The sequence below is a fragment of the Zophobas morio genome, unplaced genomic scaffold, assembly GCF_036711695.1.
Source record: "Zophobas morio isolate AGI-343-1 ecotype UQ-CSIRO unplaced genomic scaffold, CSIRO_AGI_Zmor_V1 ptg000008l, whole genome shotgun sequence".
Lineage (NCBI taxonomy): Eukaryota > Metazoa > Arthropoda > Insecta > Coleoptera > Tenebrionidae > Zophobas > Zophobas morio.
In genome coordinates, this window is record NW_026972113.1 from 11530376 (window position 1) to 11548833 (window position 18458).

Below are 18458 nucleotides of genomic sequence, written 5' to 3' on the forward strand. Positions count from 1 at the left end.
CATTTCTCCAATTTTTCGAATTCCGTTTAAATTTTCAGAATTTTTCAAAATTTCGATCTTTCAACTCTTTAGATTCAGTTTTTCATTTCTGAAACATTTTTATTTTACAATTTTTCAATTTATAGATTTTTCAATTTTCCTACTGTGATACATATTTAATTTTTTTTTTTATTTTTCAGTTTTTTAATTGGTATATGTTGATAATTTTTCGATATTTTTCAAATTTTATAGCCATCAGTTTTTTATTTATTCAATTTTTCAACATTTGAATTTTTCAATTTTTGTTTCTTCAGTTTCTTCAATTCGAATTTTCCAATTTTACGATTTTTCCTTTTAAATTTTCCTATGTTTTTAAATTATTGATTTTTCAATTTTTCATTTCTTCAATTTTTCAAATTGCGTTTAAATTTTCTATGATTTTCGATGTTTAAAAGTTCATAAATTTTTCAATTTTTCAACTTGTGAATTTTTCAATTTTTCGAGATTTCAAGTTTACGATTTTTCTTCGATTTTTAGTTCGTAGAATATTCGAATTTTCAGTTTTCCAATTCGTCAATTTTGCAGTTAATTTTTTGATCTTTCAACTTTTGACAATTTCACGATTTTAAATTTTTCGGATTTTTAGTTTTTTAATTATGTTTTCTATTTTTCGTTTGTACATTTTTTAGAATTTTTGGTTTTTAAATTGTTACTAATAACTATTGACTTTTAAAGTTTTACAAAATTCCTGTTTTTTGCGATTTCTCGTTTCTGATTTATCGATTTGCAATTTTTCTACTTTTAGATTTCAAATTTTTCGACTTCCTTATTTTTCAGGTCAAGTTTTCAATTTTTCAATTATTTAGTTTCAGAATTTTTCAATTTTTTATTTTTTAAAATCTTTTATTTTACAATTTTTCTTCAATTCATGGATTTTCAATTTTCCAACTGTGATATTTAATTTCTTTATGTTTCAGTTTTTTTATTTATATATGTTGTTGTAATTTTTCGATATCAATTGTAATGTAAATTTTTTCAATTTTTCGATCCATCAGTTTTTTGTTTATTCAATTTTTCAACTTTTGAACTTTTTAATTTTTTGTTTCTTCAGATTTTTCAATTTAACTTTTCAATTTTACGATTTCCCTTTTAAATTTTCCTATATTTTAAAATTTTTGATTTTTAATTTTTCATTTCTTGAATTTTCGAATTGCATTTAAATTTTCCATGATTTTCGTTGGTCAAAAACTCATAAATTTTTCAATTTTTCGATCTTTCAGCCTTTTGCTTAAATTTTTTAATTTTGCAACCTGTGGGTTTTTCAGTTTTTCAATTCGTCAATTTTGCAGTTAATTTTTTGATCTTTCAACTTTTGACAATTTCACGATTTTAAATTTTTCGGATTTTTAGTTTTTTAATTCTATTTTCATTTTTTGTTTGTACAGTTTTTCGAATTTTTGGTTTTTAAATTTTTACTAATAACTATTGACTTTTAAAATTTCACAAAATTCCTGTTTTTTGCGATTTCTTGTTTCTGGTTTATCGATTTGCAATTTTCAACTTTTCGATTTCAAATTTTTCGAATTCCTTATTTTTCAGGCCAAGTTTTCAATTTTTCGACTATTTAGTTTCAGAATTTTTCAATTTTTTATTTTTTTAAATCTTTTATTTTACAATTTTATTTCAATTCATGGTTTTTCAATTTTCCAACTGTAATATTTAATTTCTTTATGTTTCAGTTTTTTAATTAGTATATGTTGTTGTAATTTTTCGATATCAATTGTAATGTAAAATTTTTCAATTTTTCGATCCATCAGTTTTTTGTTTATTCAATTTTTCGACTTTTGAATTTTTTAATTCTTTGTTTCTTCAGTTTTTTTTCAATGTAACTTTTCAATTTTACGATTTCCCTTTTTAATTTTCCTGTATTTTAAAATTTTTGATTTTTCAATATTTATTTCTTGAATTTTTGTAATTGCGTTTAAATTTTCTATGATTTTCGATGGTCAAAATTGCATAAATTTTTCAATCTTTCAGTCTTTTGCTTCAATTTTTTAATTTTTCAACTTGTGAATTTTTCATTTTTTCTATTCGTCCGTTTTGCAGTTAATTTTGCGATTTTTCAATTTTGTAGTTTTATTTTCTATTTTTCGTTTTTACAATTTTTAGAATTTTTGATTTTTAAATTTTTACTAATAAATTATTATTCCTATCTTTTAAAATTTTACAAAATTTTAATTTTTTGCGATTTCTCGTTTCTGATTACGGATTTGCAATTTTTCTACTTTTTGATTTCTTTATTTTTCACGTGAAATTTTCAATTTTTCTACTTTTTAGTTACTGAATTTTTCAATTTTTCATTTTTTTAATTTTTTTAATTTACAATTTTTCAAATGATAGATTTTTCAATTTTCCAACTGTGATAAATTATTTTTTATATTTTTCAGATTTTTAATTTGTATATGTTATTATAATTTTTCGATATCAGTTGTAAATTTTTTCAATCCATCAGTTTTTTGTTAGTTTAATTTTTTAGCTTTTGAATTTTTCAGTTTTTTGTTTCATCAGTTTTTCGTGTTTTCAATTTTACGATTTCTCGTTCACATTTCTTCTCTATTTTTAAATTTTTGATTTTTCAATTTTTTTTCCCAGAGTCGAATATTTTTTGCAGTTGTGGTTTATGAACCCATTTGAGTTTTCACCGTATATATCCAGATTTAAAAAAAAAAAAATTGTGTGACAAATATTTTAAGGTTATGGTTACCCCCTCCCAAAAAATTGGTGATGACAGTTTTGTCGTATAAATCGTGCTACGCTGGTGGGAACCGCTGGTGTAGACGTCCAACTTCTTCTTTTTCTCGTCTTTAATCAAGAATACTTTTCTCATCCATTTGTTAATTGCCCGATATGAATGTCCACCGAACCTCGACCCGCCAAAAACCTCTTCTCCGCCTCCCACATCCCGATCCTCCGCAATCCAAGCATTCCCAGCCCGATCTTCGTCACCGCCACCCAGCTCCGACAAAAACACTCGACGCCACGATAAAATAAAAAACGAAAGAGAAAAAAAAACCTTCCCTCCTTCACCACCTCGCCTTGACTTTTCGCCTCCCACCTCCGCCGTTTCACTTTATCATCCCCGACCCAGAACCAGACGATAAAATAAAAGACAAGATCTGAAAAAACTGAATTAGGTGGAGCGAAAATTCGTCGCACAAACTCTGTGATAAGAATTTGTATCAGTGCCGTTCCTCCATCCTCCAAGAAGGACTAAACTAAACCGGGCGCGTTATGCATTTATTATGGGCGAATCCTTTTTAGGCAAGTCAGGTCCTGCCTTATGCACGCGAAACACGTCTCGCACAGATTACCAATGTATGCTCGCGCCACGGAAATCTCCAAACTTGGGAATATATTCGTCAAAATCGAAGGCCCGCTTTGATAACAATAACGAGGGGGAGGCGCGGGGGCGGCGGGCGGCGGCAACCGGCAGGGCGCGTTTGACGAAGTTTCCATCTAGACAATGCCGGTTTTAGCACTCGAAGAAAGTCTATTCCAAAAATTCCCCAGATGGTGAATTACTCAAAATATTCTAATTTCTGTTAATTATTACCTACTTTTTGTACCAAATTTTCAGATTTTTGTTTCGTTGTGTAGTTTATTTATCATAAATGAGTGAAATCGATTTGTCTACAAAAATTTATAATTTTAAACATGTTTTAAGTTTCTTGCTGTCAAAAGGTGACCAAGTATATAAAGACAAAAGGTAAAATATAAGCCCCGCTTATATTGTTTTTCCCTCTCTTCTTAATGTACATAATCTTTTTTTATTCGTCGTGAGCCGAGGGGTGGAGCTTAATTGCAAAATGCTTATTTTTCTACAAGAATCCACCATGCGAAACATATTTTTAAGTATTAATGTTGTAAAAAGAAAATTATATATATGAAAAAAAAAAAGCCCCATCTAGGCAGAGTGTAAATGTAAAATTTTTTAATGTTTTGGGTTTTTAAAATTGTCAATTTTTCGACTTTTCAATTTCTCGATCTTAAGTTTTTCGATATTTCAGTTTTAGGATTTTTCATTTATTTGATTCTTCGATTTCTCAAATTTTCAATTTTTCGATTCTTCAGTTTCGCGCTTTTTTTTAAATTTGTGATTTCTCGTGATTTTATTTATCGATTTCCCAATTTTCTGATATTTATTTAACTTTCCGACTTTTTAATTTTCCCATTTCTCGACTTTTCGCTGTTTCGATTGCTTGACGTCTCGACTTCTCGATTTTTCAGGTTTTTTATTTTTCAAATTTTCGATTTCTCGATCTTTCAGTTTTTCGATTCTTCATTTTTTTCTGTTTTTCATTTTTAGATTTTTCGATACATTTTTCAGGTTTTGGATTTTTCAACCTTGGGTTCCTAAATTTTTGGATTTCTCAATTTTTCGATATTTCAGTTTCAGGATTTTTCAGTTATTTGATTCTTCGATTTTTCAAATTTTCAATTTTTCGATTCTTCTATTCTTCAGTTTCGCGTTTTTTGTTTAAATTTGTGATTTCTCGTGATTTTGTTTTTCGATTTCCCAATTTTCCGGTATTTATTTGACTTCCCGACTTTTTGATTTTCCCATTTCTGGACTTTGTGACGTCTCGACTTTTCGATTTTTCAGGTTTTTGATTTTTCAAATTTTCGATTTCTCGATCTTTCAGTTTTTCGATTCTTCATTTTTTCTGTTTTTCATTTTTAGATTTTTCGACACATTTCAGGTTTTGGATTTTTCAACATTCGGTTTCTAAATTTTTGGATTTCTCGATTTTTCGATATTTCAGTTTCAGGATTTTTCAGTTCATTGATTCTTCACTTTTTCGATTTTCAGTTTTTCGATTCTTCATTTTCGCGATTTTTTCAAAGTTCCAATTTCTTGAGTTTTAATTTTTCGATATTGCAGTTTTAGGATTTTTCAGTTATTTGATTCTTCGATTTCTCAAATTTTCAATTTTTCGATTCTTCAGTTTCGCGCTTTTTTTTAAATTTGTGATTTCTCGTGATTTTATTTTTCGATTTCCCAATTTTCCGATATCTATTTGACTTTCCGACTTTTTAATTTTCCCATTTCTCGACTTTTCGCTGTTTCGATTGCTTGACGTCTCGACTTCTCAATTTTTCAGGTTTTTGATTTTTCAAATTTTCGATATCTCGATCTTTCAGTTTTTCGATTCTTCATTTTTTTCTGTTTTTCATTTTTAGATTTTTCGACACATTTTTCAGGTTTTGGATTTTCCAACCTTGGGTTCCTAAATTTTTGGATTTCTCAATTTTTCGATATTTCAGTTTCAGGATTTTTCAGTTATTTGATTCTTCGATTTTTCAAATTTTCAATTTTTCAATTCTTCTATTCTTCAGTTTCGCGTTTTTTGTTTAAATTTGTGATTTCTCGTGATTTTATTTTTCGATTTCCCAATTTTCCGGTATTTATTTGACTTCCCGACTTTTTGATTTTCCCATTTCTGGACTTTGTGACGTCTCGACTTTTCGATTTTCAGGTTTTTGATTTTTCAAATTTTCGATTTCTCGATCTTTCAGTTTTTCGATTCATTTTTTTCTGTTTTTCATTTTTAGATTTTTGACACATATTTCAGGTTTTGGATTTTTCAACATTCGATTCCTAAATTTTTGGATTTCTCAATTTTTCGATATTTCAGTGTCAGGAATTTTCAGTTATTTGATTCTTCGATTTTTCAAATTTTCAATTTTTCGATTTTTCAGTTTCGCGTTTTTTGTTTAAATTTGCAGTTTCTCGTGATTTTATTTTTCGATTTCCCAATTTTCCGACATTTATTTGACTTTCCGACTTTTTGATTTTCTCATTTCTCGACTTTTCGGCGTTTTGATTGCTTGACGTCTCGACTTTTCGATTTTTCAGGTTTTTGATTTTTCAAATTTTCGATTTCTCGATCTTTCAGTTTTTCGATTCTTCATTTTTTCTGTTTTTCATTTTTAGATTTTTCGACACATTTCAGGTTTTGGATTTTTCAACATTCGGTTTCTAAATTTTTGGATTTCTCGATTTTTCGATGTTTCAGTTTCAGGATTTTTCGGTTCATTGATTCTTCACTTTTTCGATTTTCAGTTTTTCGATTCTTCATTTTCGCGATTTTTTCAAAGTTCCAATTTCTCGAGTTTCAATTTTTCGATATTTTAGTTTTAGGATTTTTCAGTTATTTGATTCTTCGATTTCTCAAATTTTCAATTTTTCGATTCTTCAGTTTCGCGCTTTTTTTTAAATCTGTGATTTCTCGTGATTTTATTTTTCGATTTCCCAATTTTCCGATATTTATTTGACTTTCCGACTTTAATTTTCCTATTTCTCGACTTTTCGCTGTTTCGATTGCTTAACGTCTCGACTTCTCGATTTTTCAGGTTTTTGATTTTTCAAATTTTCGAATTCTCGATCTTTCAGTTTTTCGATTCTTCATTTTTTCTGTTTTTCATTTTTAGATTTTTCGACACATTTCAGGTTTTGGATTTTTCAACATTCGGTTTCTAAATTTTTGGATTTCTCGATTTTTCGATATTTCAGTTTCAGGATTTTTCGGTTCATTGATTCTTCACTTTTTCGATTTCCAGTTTTTCGATTCTTCATTTTCGCGATTTTTTCAAAGTTACAATTTCTCGAGTTTTAATTTTTCGATATTTCAGTTTTAGGATTCTTCGATTTCTCAAATTTTCAATTTTTCGATTCTTCTGTTTCGCGCTTTTTTTTTAAATTTGTGATTCCTCGTGATTTTATTTTTCGATTTCCCAATTTTCCGATATTTATTTGCCTTTCCGACTTTTTGATTTTCCCATTTCTCGACTTTTCGGTGTTTCGGTTGCTTGACGTCTCGAGTTTTCGATTTTTCAGCTTTTGGATTTTTCAACATTCGGTTCCTAAATTTTTGGATTTCTCAATTTTTCGATATTTCAGTTTCAAGATTTTTCAGTTATTTGATTCTTCGATTTTACAATTTTCCGATTCTTCAGTTTCGCGTTTTTTTTAATTTTTTAATTTCTCGTGATTTTATTTTTCGATTTCCCAATTTTCCGATATTTATTTGACTTTCCGACTTTAATTTTCCTATTTCTCGACTTTTCGCTGTTTCGATTGCTTGACGTCTCGACTTCTCGATTTTTCAGGTTTTTGATTTTTCAAATTTTCGAATTCTCGATCTTTCAGTTTTTCGATTCTTCATTTTTTCTGTTTTTCATTTTTAGATTTTTCGACACATTTCAGGTTTTGGATTTTTCAACATTCGGTTTCTAAATTTTTGGATTTCTCGATTTTTCGATATTTCAGTTTCAGGATTTTTCGGTTCATTGATTCTTCACTTTTTCGATTTCCAGTTTTTCGATTCTTCATTTTCGCGATTTTTTCAAAGTTACAATTTCTCGAGTTTTAATTTTTCGATATTTCAGTTTTAGGATTCTTCGATTTCTCAAATTTTCAATTTTTCGATTCTTCTGTTTCGCGCTTTTTTTTTAAATTTGTGATTCCTCGTGATTTTATTTTTCGATTTCCCAATTTTCCGATATTTATTTGCCTTTCCGACTTTTTGATTTTCCCATTTCTCGACTTTTCGGTGTTTCGATTGCTTGACGTCTCGAGTTTTCGATTTTTCAGCTTTTGGATTTTTCAACATTCGGTTCCTAAATTTTTGGATTTCTCAATTTTTCGATATTTCAGTTTCAAGATTTTTCAGTTATTTGATTCTTCGATTTTACAATTTTCCGATTCTTCAGTTTCGCGTTTTTTTTAATTTTTTAATTTCTCGTGATTTTATTTTTCGATTTCCCAATTTTCCGATATTTATTTGCCTTTCCGACTTTTTGATTTTCCCATTTCTCGACTTTTCGGTGTTTCGATTGCTTGACGTCTCGACATCTCGATTTTTCAGGTTTTTGATTTTTCAAATTTTCGATTTCTCGATCTTTCAGTTTTTCGAATCTTCATTTTTTTCTGTTTTTCATTTTTATATTTTTCGAGACGTATTTCAGGTTTTGGTTTTTTCAACATTCGGTTCCTAAATTTTTGGATTTCTCAATTTTTCAGTATTTCAGTTTCAGGATTTTATCACTTCATTGATTCTTCACTTTTTCTATTCTTCATTTTCGCGTTTTTTTCAAAGTTCCGATTTCTCGAGTTTTAATTTTTCGATATTTCAGTTTTAGGATTTTTCAGTTATTTATTCTTCAATTTTTCGACTTTTCAGGATTTTTAATGTTTGGATTTTTAAAATTTCCAATTTTTCGACTTTTCAATTTCTCGATCTTTCCGTTTTTCGAATTTTCAATTTTTTTCGATTTTCAATTTTTCGATATTTCAGTTTTAAAATTTTTCAGATATTTGATTCTTGATTTTTCAATTTATCATCGCATTAGTGGTGGGGAACAATCGAAAAATTGAAACATCGGAATATCAGTAAGTTGGGAAATTGAGAAATTTTAAAAATAAAAAATCTAAAATCTGAAAAATCCAAATCCGCAAAGTCAAATATCAAAAAATCAAGTAATATCGAAAAATACACAAGCTGAAAAATTCCCAAAACTGAGAAATTGAAAACTTGAAAAATAGACAAATCTAAAAATCGAAAAACGTGAAATCACAATAAAGTCGAAAAATTGGAAAATCACAAATCTCAGAAATCAAAAATTGAAAAATGGAAATTTAGAGGAAATGGAAACTCGAAAAATCTAGAAATCGGGGAACCTACAATTTAAGACATTGAAAAATTGAAAATAGAGGAGTCGGAAGATGAAAAAATCGAAAAATTCAAAAATCCAAAATTTAAAAATCATAAAATCGAAAACCCAAAATTTGAAATTGAAACAGGCCAAAACTGAAATGACGAAAAATTGGGGAACTGAAAAATTGAAAAACCGAAAAATTGGAAAATCGAAATAAGTCAAAATTGAAATCGAAAGTTAAGAACTGAAAAATTTGAAATAAAAGAAAATCGAAAAATCTAAAGCCGAGAAGTTTAAAGATTGAGACATGAAACATCAAAAAACTGAAAATTCGAAAAATTGAACAATTAAGAAATCGAGAAATCTATAATTTAATAAATTGAAAAATTAAGAGATCGATAAATAAAAAATCGAGAAATCTGAACAAAAAAAGAATCGAAAAATTCAAGAATTCAAAAATCTAAAATTCAAAAGTCGAAAAATCGAAAACCCAAGAAACCAAAATTCTAAAATTTTAAAAATTAAAAAAAAGGAAAATTGAAGAATCGAAAATATGAAAAATCGCGAAATTGAAACATTTCAAAGCTAAAATGACGAAAAATTGGAAAATTAAGAATTGAAAAATTTCAAATTAAAAAAAGTCATAATTTGAAATGTACAACCAAGAAGTCCAAAAATCAAAAGATCTAGCAAAAAAAAAATTCAAAAGTAAAAATCGAGAAAAATCCTAGAATTGAAACAGTTTCATTTTAAGCTTCGTTTTTTCTTTTTAAAAATTGCAAAGTTGAAAAACCAAAAAGAAATGGAAAAACTAAATTTAGAAGCTGAAAAACAAAAATTTGCAAACTGAAGAATGAAGAAACAAATCTTAAAACTAAAAATCGAGAAACTGAAAAAGCTAAAATTGAAACAACGAAAAATTAAAAATCTAAAAGTTGGAAAATCGAAAAATTGAAAACTGGAAAACTGCAAACCGAAATACTGAAAAATTCAAAAATTGAAAAATGTCAAAAAAAAAAAATAAAATTAGAACAGTGAAAAGCCAAAAAATTTAAATTCTGGCGGCACAATAATAGCTAGGTAAGCGAAAAAAGTAAAGATAAGTCGCTCTGTAGTCTAGTGGTCAAGGCACCCGCCTGGCAAGCAGGAGATGCGTGGTTCGATTCCCAACGGGGCAAAAACTTTTTTCTTCGCTTACCTACAAAATTATAAAGAAAATAAAAAACCGAAACGAAAAAGTAGAAAACCAAAAATTGAAAAATCGAAAAACGGTGGTATAGTTTTTGTTTTCTTTTATTTTCAATTTTTACAATTTTTCGAATTCTGGACTTCCAAAATTTTTCAATATTGCGATGTGCAGCTTTTTAATATTGCAATTTTTCTAGTATTAGACTTTTCATTTTTTAACTTTTCAGTTAATTTTTAATTTTTCGTTTTCCCGATTTTTGATTTTCATTTTCTCGATTTTATATCAGAATTTTTGATGATTACATTTCCTTTATTTCTTCAATATTTTCTTATAATGTTTCACTTAATTCAGCAATTTTTGTATTTCTTACTAATAATTATTCGATTTTTCCAATATTTTTTTTCTATTCTGCATTTTTTCGATTTTCAAGTTTCCCAATTACTGATCTTTTGGTTTTTCAGTTTTCGTTTCTTCAATATTTCGAGTTCTTGATTTCTAATTTTTAGGTTTTCTGAATTTTCATTTTATACTCTTTCGTTTTCTCATTTTTGATTTTTCAAATTTACAATTATGCTATTTTTTCCATTTTTGATTCGAAAAGTTAAAATCGAAAAAAAATGAAAAAACGAAAAAATGGAAAATCGAAAAACTGCAAATCGAAGAACCGAAGAACAGAAAAATAGAAACACTGGAAAACGAAAAATTTAGAAACTCAAAAATCGAAAAATTGAAAAATTAAATATAGAGATTGAAAAGTTAAAAATGAAAAATTGAAAAAATGCAAATCGAAGAACCGAAGAACAGAAAAATAGAAACACTGGAAAACGAAAAATTTAGAAACTCAAAAATCGAAAAATTGAAAAATTAAATATAGAGATTGAAAAGTTAAAAATGAAAAATTGAAAAAATGCAAATCGAAAATTTGAAAAAACAAAATTATAAAATTTGATAGAAAACGGAAAATTGCAAAAGGTAAAATATTTCAAAAAGCATAATTATTTCTACTTATTTAGGCATAGTGTAAATGTAAAATCAATGTTTCTGGACAAAAAATTCATGTTTGAAGTATCTTGTCAAAAGGAGATTATGTCTTTTCAGAAAAAAGAGGCAAAATTTAAGCCCCGCCCACCCACCCCCTTCTCAATTGTAAAGAATCCTTATTTCTTTCCACGAAAGTACCATCTGAAACATGTTTTTTGATGTTGTTGAAAGAAACCTGTATAAATTATTTCAATGTTTCTCATGATTTTATAATTATTCGTTTATTCTATTTTTCAAATTTTCGATTTTAAAATTTCTCAATTTTTAATCTTTCGATTTGCCAATTTTTGCTTTCTTCAATTTTTCAAAATCTTCATTTCCAATTTTAATGGTTCCCAATTTTTCATTTTAAGCTTCGTTTTTTCTTTTTTGATTTTTCGATCAAATTTTTGCATTTTTGTATTCGAAAAATTGAAAAGTTGCAAAGTTGAAAAACCAAAAAGAAATGGAAAAACAAATTTAGAAGCTGAAAAACAAAAATTTGCAAACTGAAGAATGAAGAAACAAATCTTAAAACTAAAAATCGAGAAACTGAAAAACCTAAAATTGAAAGAACGAAAAATTAAAAATCTAAAAGTTGGAAATTGAAAAATGAAAACTGGAAAACTGCAAACCGAAATACTGAAAAATTCAAAAATTGAAAAATGTCAAAACAAAAAATAAAATTAGAACAGTGAAAAGCCAAAAAATTTAAATTCTGGCGGCACAATAATAGCTAGGTAAGCGAAAAAAGTAAAGATAAGTCGCTCTGTAGTCTAGTGGTCAAGGCACCCGCCCGGCAAGCAGGAGATGCGTGGTTCGATTCCCAACGGGGCAAAAAACATTTTTCTTCGCTTACCTACAAAATTATAAAGAAAATAAAAAACCGAAACGAAAAAGTAAAAAACCAAAAATTGAAAAATCGAAAAACGCTGGTATAGATTTTGATTGATGAATGAGGTAGTTTATTCTATTGATGAAGTTATTATAAAGTTATAATGAAGAATTTATCATAAAAAAACTAAAATTGGCAAAATCTTCAATTTTTCGAAAAATCTGGATTTATTTACCTTCGACAAATTTTTTATATCACAGTTTTTGTTTTCTTTTATTTTCAATTTTTACAATTTTTCGAATTCTGGACTTCCAAATTTTTCAATATTGCGATGTGCAATTTTTTAATATTGCAATTTTTCTAGTATTACACTTTTAATTTTTCGTTTTCCCGATTTTTGATTTTCATTTTCTCGATTTTATATCAGAATTTTTGATGATCTCATTTCCTTTATTTCTTCAATATTTTCTTATAATGTTTCACTTAATTCAGCAATTTTTGTATTTCTTACTAATAATTATTCGATTTTTCCAATATTTTTTTTCTATTCTGCATTTTTTCGATTTTCAAGTTTCCCAATTACTGATCTTTTGGTTTCTTCAATATTTCAAGTTCTTGATTTCTAATTTTTAGGTTTTCTGAATTTTCATTTTATACTCTTTCGTTTTCTCATTTTTGATTTTTCAAATTTACAATTATGCTATTTTTTCCATTTTTGATTCGAAAAGTTAAAGTCGAAAAAAAAATGAAAAAACGAAAGAATGGAAAATCGAAAAACTACAAATCGAAGAACCGAAGCACAGAAAAATAGAAACACTGGAAAACGAAAAATTTAGAAACTCAAAAATCGAAAAATTGAAAAATTAAATATAGAGATTGAAAAGTTAAAAATGAAAAATTGAAAAAATGCAAATCGAAAATTTGAAAAAACAAAAAATATAAAATTTGATGGAAAAATATATATCATATTAAAACAAATAAGCAAATGTAAGCCCGCCCACCCACCCTATCTCAATAGTGATAATTTTTTTTATTCGTCATAAGTCGGGGGCGGCGCTTAATTGCAAAATCCATGTTTCCTCACAAAAATTTACCACTTCAATCATGTCTCTTGTTGGGAAAAGAAGACTGGGTATTTTAAGAAAAAAAGGCAAAATATAAGCCCCGCCCACCCGCCCTATCTCAAGTGTGATGATTTTTTTTATTCATCGTGAGTCAAAGGAACGAAGCTTAATTGCAAAATACATTTGTCTACAAAAATGTGTCAATCTAAACATGTTTTAAGTTTCTTGCTTGTAAAAAGATGACCAATGTATTAAGACAAAGAGGTAAAATATAAGCCCCGCCCACCCGCCCTATCTCAATCGGGATGATTTTTTTTGTTCGTCTTAAGCTGGGGGCGGAGCTTAATTGCAAAATCCTTTTTTTTTGTACTAGAAATTACCATGTGAAACATGTTCATAAGTAATTGTGTTGTTCAAAGACAACTATATGTTTTAAGCGAAAAAGATCTAGGAAATGGGTTAATTAAAACACAATTGTCCTTAAAGTGCGTGTATTAAAAATGCGATCCGTTCGTTTTAAACGCTTATTACGAACTAACTTTTAAGATCACAAATACGCATATATAAAATATAAAATTCAAACTGAAGTACTCAGCGTTTCTCGGGCGTCTTACATTTATCGCCCTTTATAAACAAATACTTAACAGTAAGCTAAACAGAGAATGTTTGGGATATGGTCGTAATAATTTTTGCCTTCATTAATATATTGAATTACAACAAAAGAAAGCCCACCCATACGTCTCGATCTCAGTCGCAATGAATTTTTCATTCGTTGTCAGATCGAGGGGCGGAGCGTAATTGTAAAATCCGTATTTTTCTATGAGAAATTACCACGTGTTGTTCAAAGAAAACTATGTGTGTTAAGTAAAAAAGAAAAGCAAAAGATAAGCCCCACCTATCCGTCTCTATCTCAGTCGCGATTAATTTTTCATTCGTTGTCAGACCGAGGGGCGGAGCGTAATTGCAAAATCCATGTTTCCCCACAAAAATTTAACACTTTAGACATGCTTTAAGTCTCTTGTTGGGAAAAGAAGACAAGGTATATTAAGACAAAGAAGTAAAATATAAGCCCCGCCCACCCACCCTATCTCAATTGTAATGATTTTCTTTATTCGTCGTGAGTCGAGAGGGCGGGGCTTAATTGCAAAATCCATATTGGCCTACAAAAATTTACCATTTTAACCCAGTTTTGAATGAAAACTGCGCATACTAAAAAACCTCCGTTGCGGAGGAGATTTTTAGAGTACTACCTAAAAACAAGAGCCATCAATTTCGAGAGCGAAACTCGCGTTTTCGTGTTCTGCGCCCTGCCCCCACAGCCTGTGTCCGAACGCACCCCCGTCGCGCGCCCCCCGCCCCCGCCTCCGCGCGCGCCCAAAACTTCACCCCATCCGCCGTTCCTCGTCCGCTCCGAGCCCAACTCGCGCCGTCCGCCTCAGTTTCAGTCCCATCGTCGTCGAGCGCACGTCTGTCCGTTCACTTTCCTCTGTCCAAACACGCACACGGCTCGATCTCCGAGAACTCACCCCTCGTGTCCCACCCTCGCCCCTTCCGGCCATGTGCGGCGGTCTTCAGGAGTGATGTAACGGGAGCCGGCGTCGTCGACGAGCGAAATGCAATAGCGAGACATCGTGGCGTCCAAAGGGGTGGCGATGGAAGCGGACGAACCGCCGAAGAAGGCCACCGGGTGTCGAGTGCCGCGGCCCGGACTTGGGCCAGTGCTGCTGTGTGTGGCGGTGGTGTGTGTGACAGTGTGTGGTTTCGTGGGGTGGCGGCAGGTCAGGGCCGAGCTGGGCCTGCTGGAGGAGAGGGTGCGACTGCTGGAGAAGAGGGCCGCCGAGGGGGCGGACGGGCTGCTGGAGCGGCTGCGGCGGGAGGCGGACGGGGTGGCGAAGAGGAGGGTGCTGAGGGACGTGGGGGCGAGAGGGGCCAAGAGGGACGCGCCGGAATGCATCTGTCCTGCAGGTAAGACGATGCGGGGGTGCGAAATTTTTACCAAAATCAAAATCGAAATTCTCTCCAACAATAATAATAATAAGGGGTTTATTTTCCAAGGGACAGGTGTCATTAAAAATATCAACATATTGCTTTATGTGATGTAATTTCATATAAGTGGTGAATTGTAATTTTATTTGACTATAAGTAATTATCACTTTTAATTGAACTATAACGCACTTTTTGAAGCCAGTCCAAACTGGCTACGTTTCTTCTACTCACTAGAGATTTTTCGTTGACCATAACAAGGAGAATCTTGATTACAATGTATTTCGGAGAACGTCCAAACATTTTAATAAATATAAACTTAAATATTTACGCCAAACATTCTCAAGAAGACTGACAAATCTGTTAACCAGCGTATTGAACAATAATAATTAACATTTTCTCTTTCTATCTTACGTACTTTGTGTGAGACAAAAAGCCACAAAATTTTGAGTAGGTCGTATTACGTCAAATTTTGAAACTTGTCATTTGTCTCAGTCAAAAATGAAGCGATTTAACGACCACAAAACAAATAATTTTAAATGTTAGACTATCTTGATAGAAACCAAGATGTTTTGTAATTTTAGAAAAAAAGGAAGTCAGAACTGGTCGCAGAAATGTTGAACTTTTCGGAAAGATCTGTCTAGAGGCTACAAAAAAGTCCAGGACTTTGAAAACAAGAAAAATATGTCTTCTAGAATTAGTCACAAAGACAAAAGTGAATCTTGTAGATTTAATGTCAATCGAGGAGATTATCTAAAATTTATTTTTGATGAAATGGCCTTCAGTTAAATTAAAGAACAAAATTTTTACGTGAACACCACCAACACAAAGGAAAAAAATTTTATGAACCTCTTTTTCTTGATGAAACGTGAGTAACGTATGCAAAAAGACGTGGAAAGACGGTTCAGTAAACACTGCTATTGCAAAAACTGGACAAGGCTTCAGGTATATTGTGGTTCATGGTGCAAATAAAAACGGTTTATTTAATTGAAGGAGCCTCTTTAATTTTTAAAGCTAATAGCAATTTGGAGACTATCATGATAACATATTAATTTTACTATTAAAGAACGCCCAAAACCTGGCAGGCCAAAAACAGCTATAAACGATGAAAATGCCCTCAACGTTATATTTGGACATTTTTAAAATGGTAAATTTTTGTAGGGAAATATGGATTTTGCAATTAAGCTCCGCCTCTCGGTCTGACAACCAATGAAAAATTCATCACAATTGAGACTAGGGCGGGCGGGTGGGGCTTAAGCTTTGCCTTGATTGTTACTTAATATGCATAGTATTCTTTGAACAACACGAAACACAAAACGTGTTTTACATGATAATTGCTTCTAGAGAAATAAGGACTTTCAGCTCCGACCTTTTGGCTAAAAATGAATAAACAAAGGTCATCACAACTAAGACAGGGTGGGCGGGTGGGGCTTAAATTTTGCTAAGATGTTAAATTTTGTCCCCCACACTTTTGTGCAAAATTACTAGAAATTTTAGAAAATTATTTTGGGAGCCCATGGAGATTTTTTTTGAAAATTATTTAAAATAATTTTGGGGGACTTTGGTGTTCTATTTTTGGAAAATTCTGACCTGTTTTTGAGTTAATTTTGGAACCCCGTTTTTTTTTTCTTTTGAAGAATTCAAAACAAGGTTCTAGGTATTTCTGTTTGAAAAGAATTTGAGAGTGCTTTGGAGCCTCTGTCGTTTCTTGTAATAATTTAATTAAATTTCTCAGAGGATACGTCATTTGCCAAAGTCAGTTTTTTCTTAGCAGGTAGTAGCCCCGCCCACCCGCCCTCTCTTTTCTTACAAAGTGTCTTATTTGCCAAAATCAGTCTTATCTTGTTCAGCTACTAACCCCGCCCACCCACCCTCTCTTTTCTTAGGGTGTATTTCATTTGCCAAAATCCGTTTTATCTTAACTAACTTTTACAGAAAATGATCCAATTTGGAAATATTACGAGCTTACTTATATGCACAAGGCAGGAATTTTGAACATCTTCTCTAGTGTTTAGTTGGATATGCTTTAATGGATTTTTCTTTTGTTGGTTTTGTTTTTATTTATAATTTATAAATGTCGTATTAAATGTTTCTTTTTGGTTAAGTTCCACCCACGGGCGTTAACCTCAATTGTGATGAATTTTTCATTCGTTGTCAGACCGAGGGGCGGAGCTGAAGTGTAAAATCCAAGTTTCCCGACAAAAATGTACCATTTTAAACATTTCAAATATCTTTGTCGCGATAAGAAGATTACGTATATTCAGAAAAAAATCCGCCAAATTTAAGCCCCGCCCACCCACCATCATCTCAATTGTACAAGACTTTTTTTACTCATTGTGAGCCAGAGGGCGGAGTTTAATTACAAAATCCTTATTTCTCCACTAGAAATTACCGTCTGAAACGGTTCAATTTCTTAAGCAATTGTACAAATCACCTGAAATTAGGTATAGGGGTGCAAGAAGTTGTGATTTAATTATTCGCCAAAAACATTTTTTTTGTTTTTATTTGTGTTCGAGCTGCAAGGCCAACTTTATTTTTTTTTAATGACATTTTTGAATAGAGCTTTTTTTTGTGAATTCATTGATATAGCACAATCAACCCTACGAAGAATTAATGAAACTAGAAGTGTTAAAGAACCTCCAAAACCTGTCAGGCCAAAAATTGCTGAAAATGATGAAAACCAATGAAAAATTGATCACAATTGAGACTAATTTTTTACTTGTTGTACATAGTATTCTTTGAACAACACAATACACAAACCGTGTTTTACATATAATTTCTTCTAGAGAAATAAGGATTTTAAGCTCCACCCTTTGAGGTAAAATCCATAAAAACGAAAGGGTGGGTGGGTGGGGATTAAATTTTTTTAAAATTGTAAATTTTGTCCCCTACATTTCTGTACAAAATCACTAGATAAGAAAGTTACGTGCATATATTAAGAAAAAAAGCAAAATACAAAAAGCCGCCCACCCACCCGCACCTCAATTGCAATGATTTTTTTATTCGTTGTGAGCCGAGGGGCGGAGCTTAGTGGCAAAATGCTTATTTTTCGACAAGAAACTGCCATGTGAAACATGTTTAAGTATCATGTTGAAGGAAAACTACGAGTATATTAGTGAAGAAAATAAATGTCAAAAATTAAGCCCCACCTGCGGATCCCAACCTCAATTGTGATGCATTTTTCATTCGTTGTCAGACCAAGGGGCGGAGCTTAAGTGTAAAATCCATGTTTCCCGACAAACATTTACCATCTTGTCGCGAAAAGAAGATTACGTAGGTATATTCAGAAAAAACGGTAAAATTTAAGCTCCGCCCGGCCACCCCCATCTCAATTGTAAATGATTTTTTTTATTCGTCGTGAGCCAGAGGGCGGAGTTTAATTGCAAAATCTTTATTTCTGTCTTCTTGTTTTTAAATATGGTGTGCTCTAAATATTCGCCAAATGAATTTTGATTTGTTGTTTAATATTAATTAAAATTAATACTTATTAATTTATTTAATTATTGTTTAATAATTTAGGTTTCATTTCAAACAGAAAAATGTATGGAATAGAGGGTGGGTGGGCGGGGCTAGTATTTGATAAGATAAGACTGATTTTGGCGTTTTTGACATTTACAACCATTTTTCAACTATTGTCGAAAATTAGTTATATTATTACTTGCCACTCCCA

General features: G+C 30.7%; 1 protein-coding gene across 22 annotated transcripts in view; it reads left to right on the top strand.

Moving 5' to 3' along the window:
* Positions 1-14357: 14357 nt before the first annotated feature.
* The window catches only part of LOC135125350 (collagen alpha chain CG42342), a 310138-nt gene continuing 306037 nt past the window's right edge, over positions 14358-18458 (top strand). For all 22 annotated transcript variants that reach the window (XM_064050869.1, XM_064050855.1, XM_064050851.1 and 19 more), the window contains exon 1: positions 14358-14770. In XM_064050869.1, coding sequence (XP_063906939.1) covers positions 14458-14770 — 313 coding nt within the window. In that variant the 5' untranslated portion in view covers positions 14358-14457. The remainder of the gene's footprint in view (positions 14771-18458) is intronic.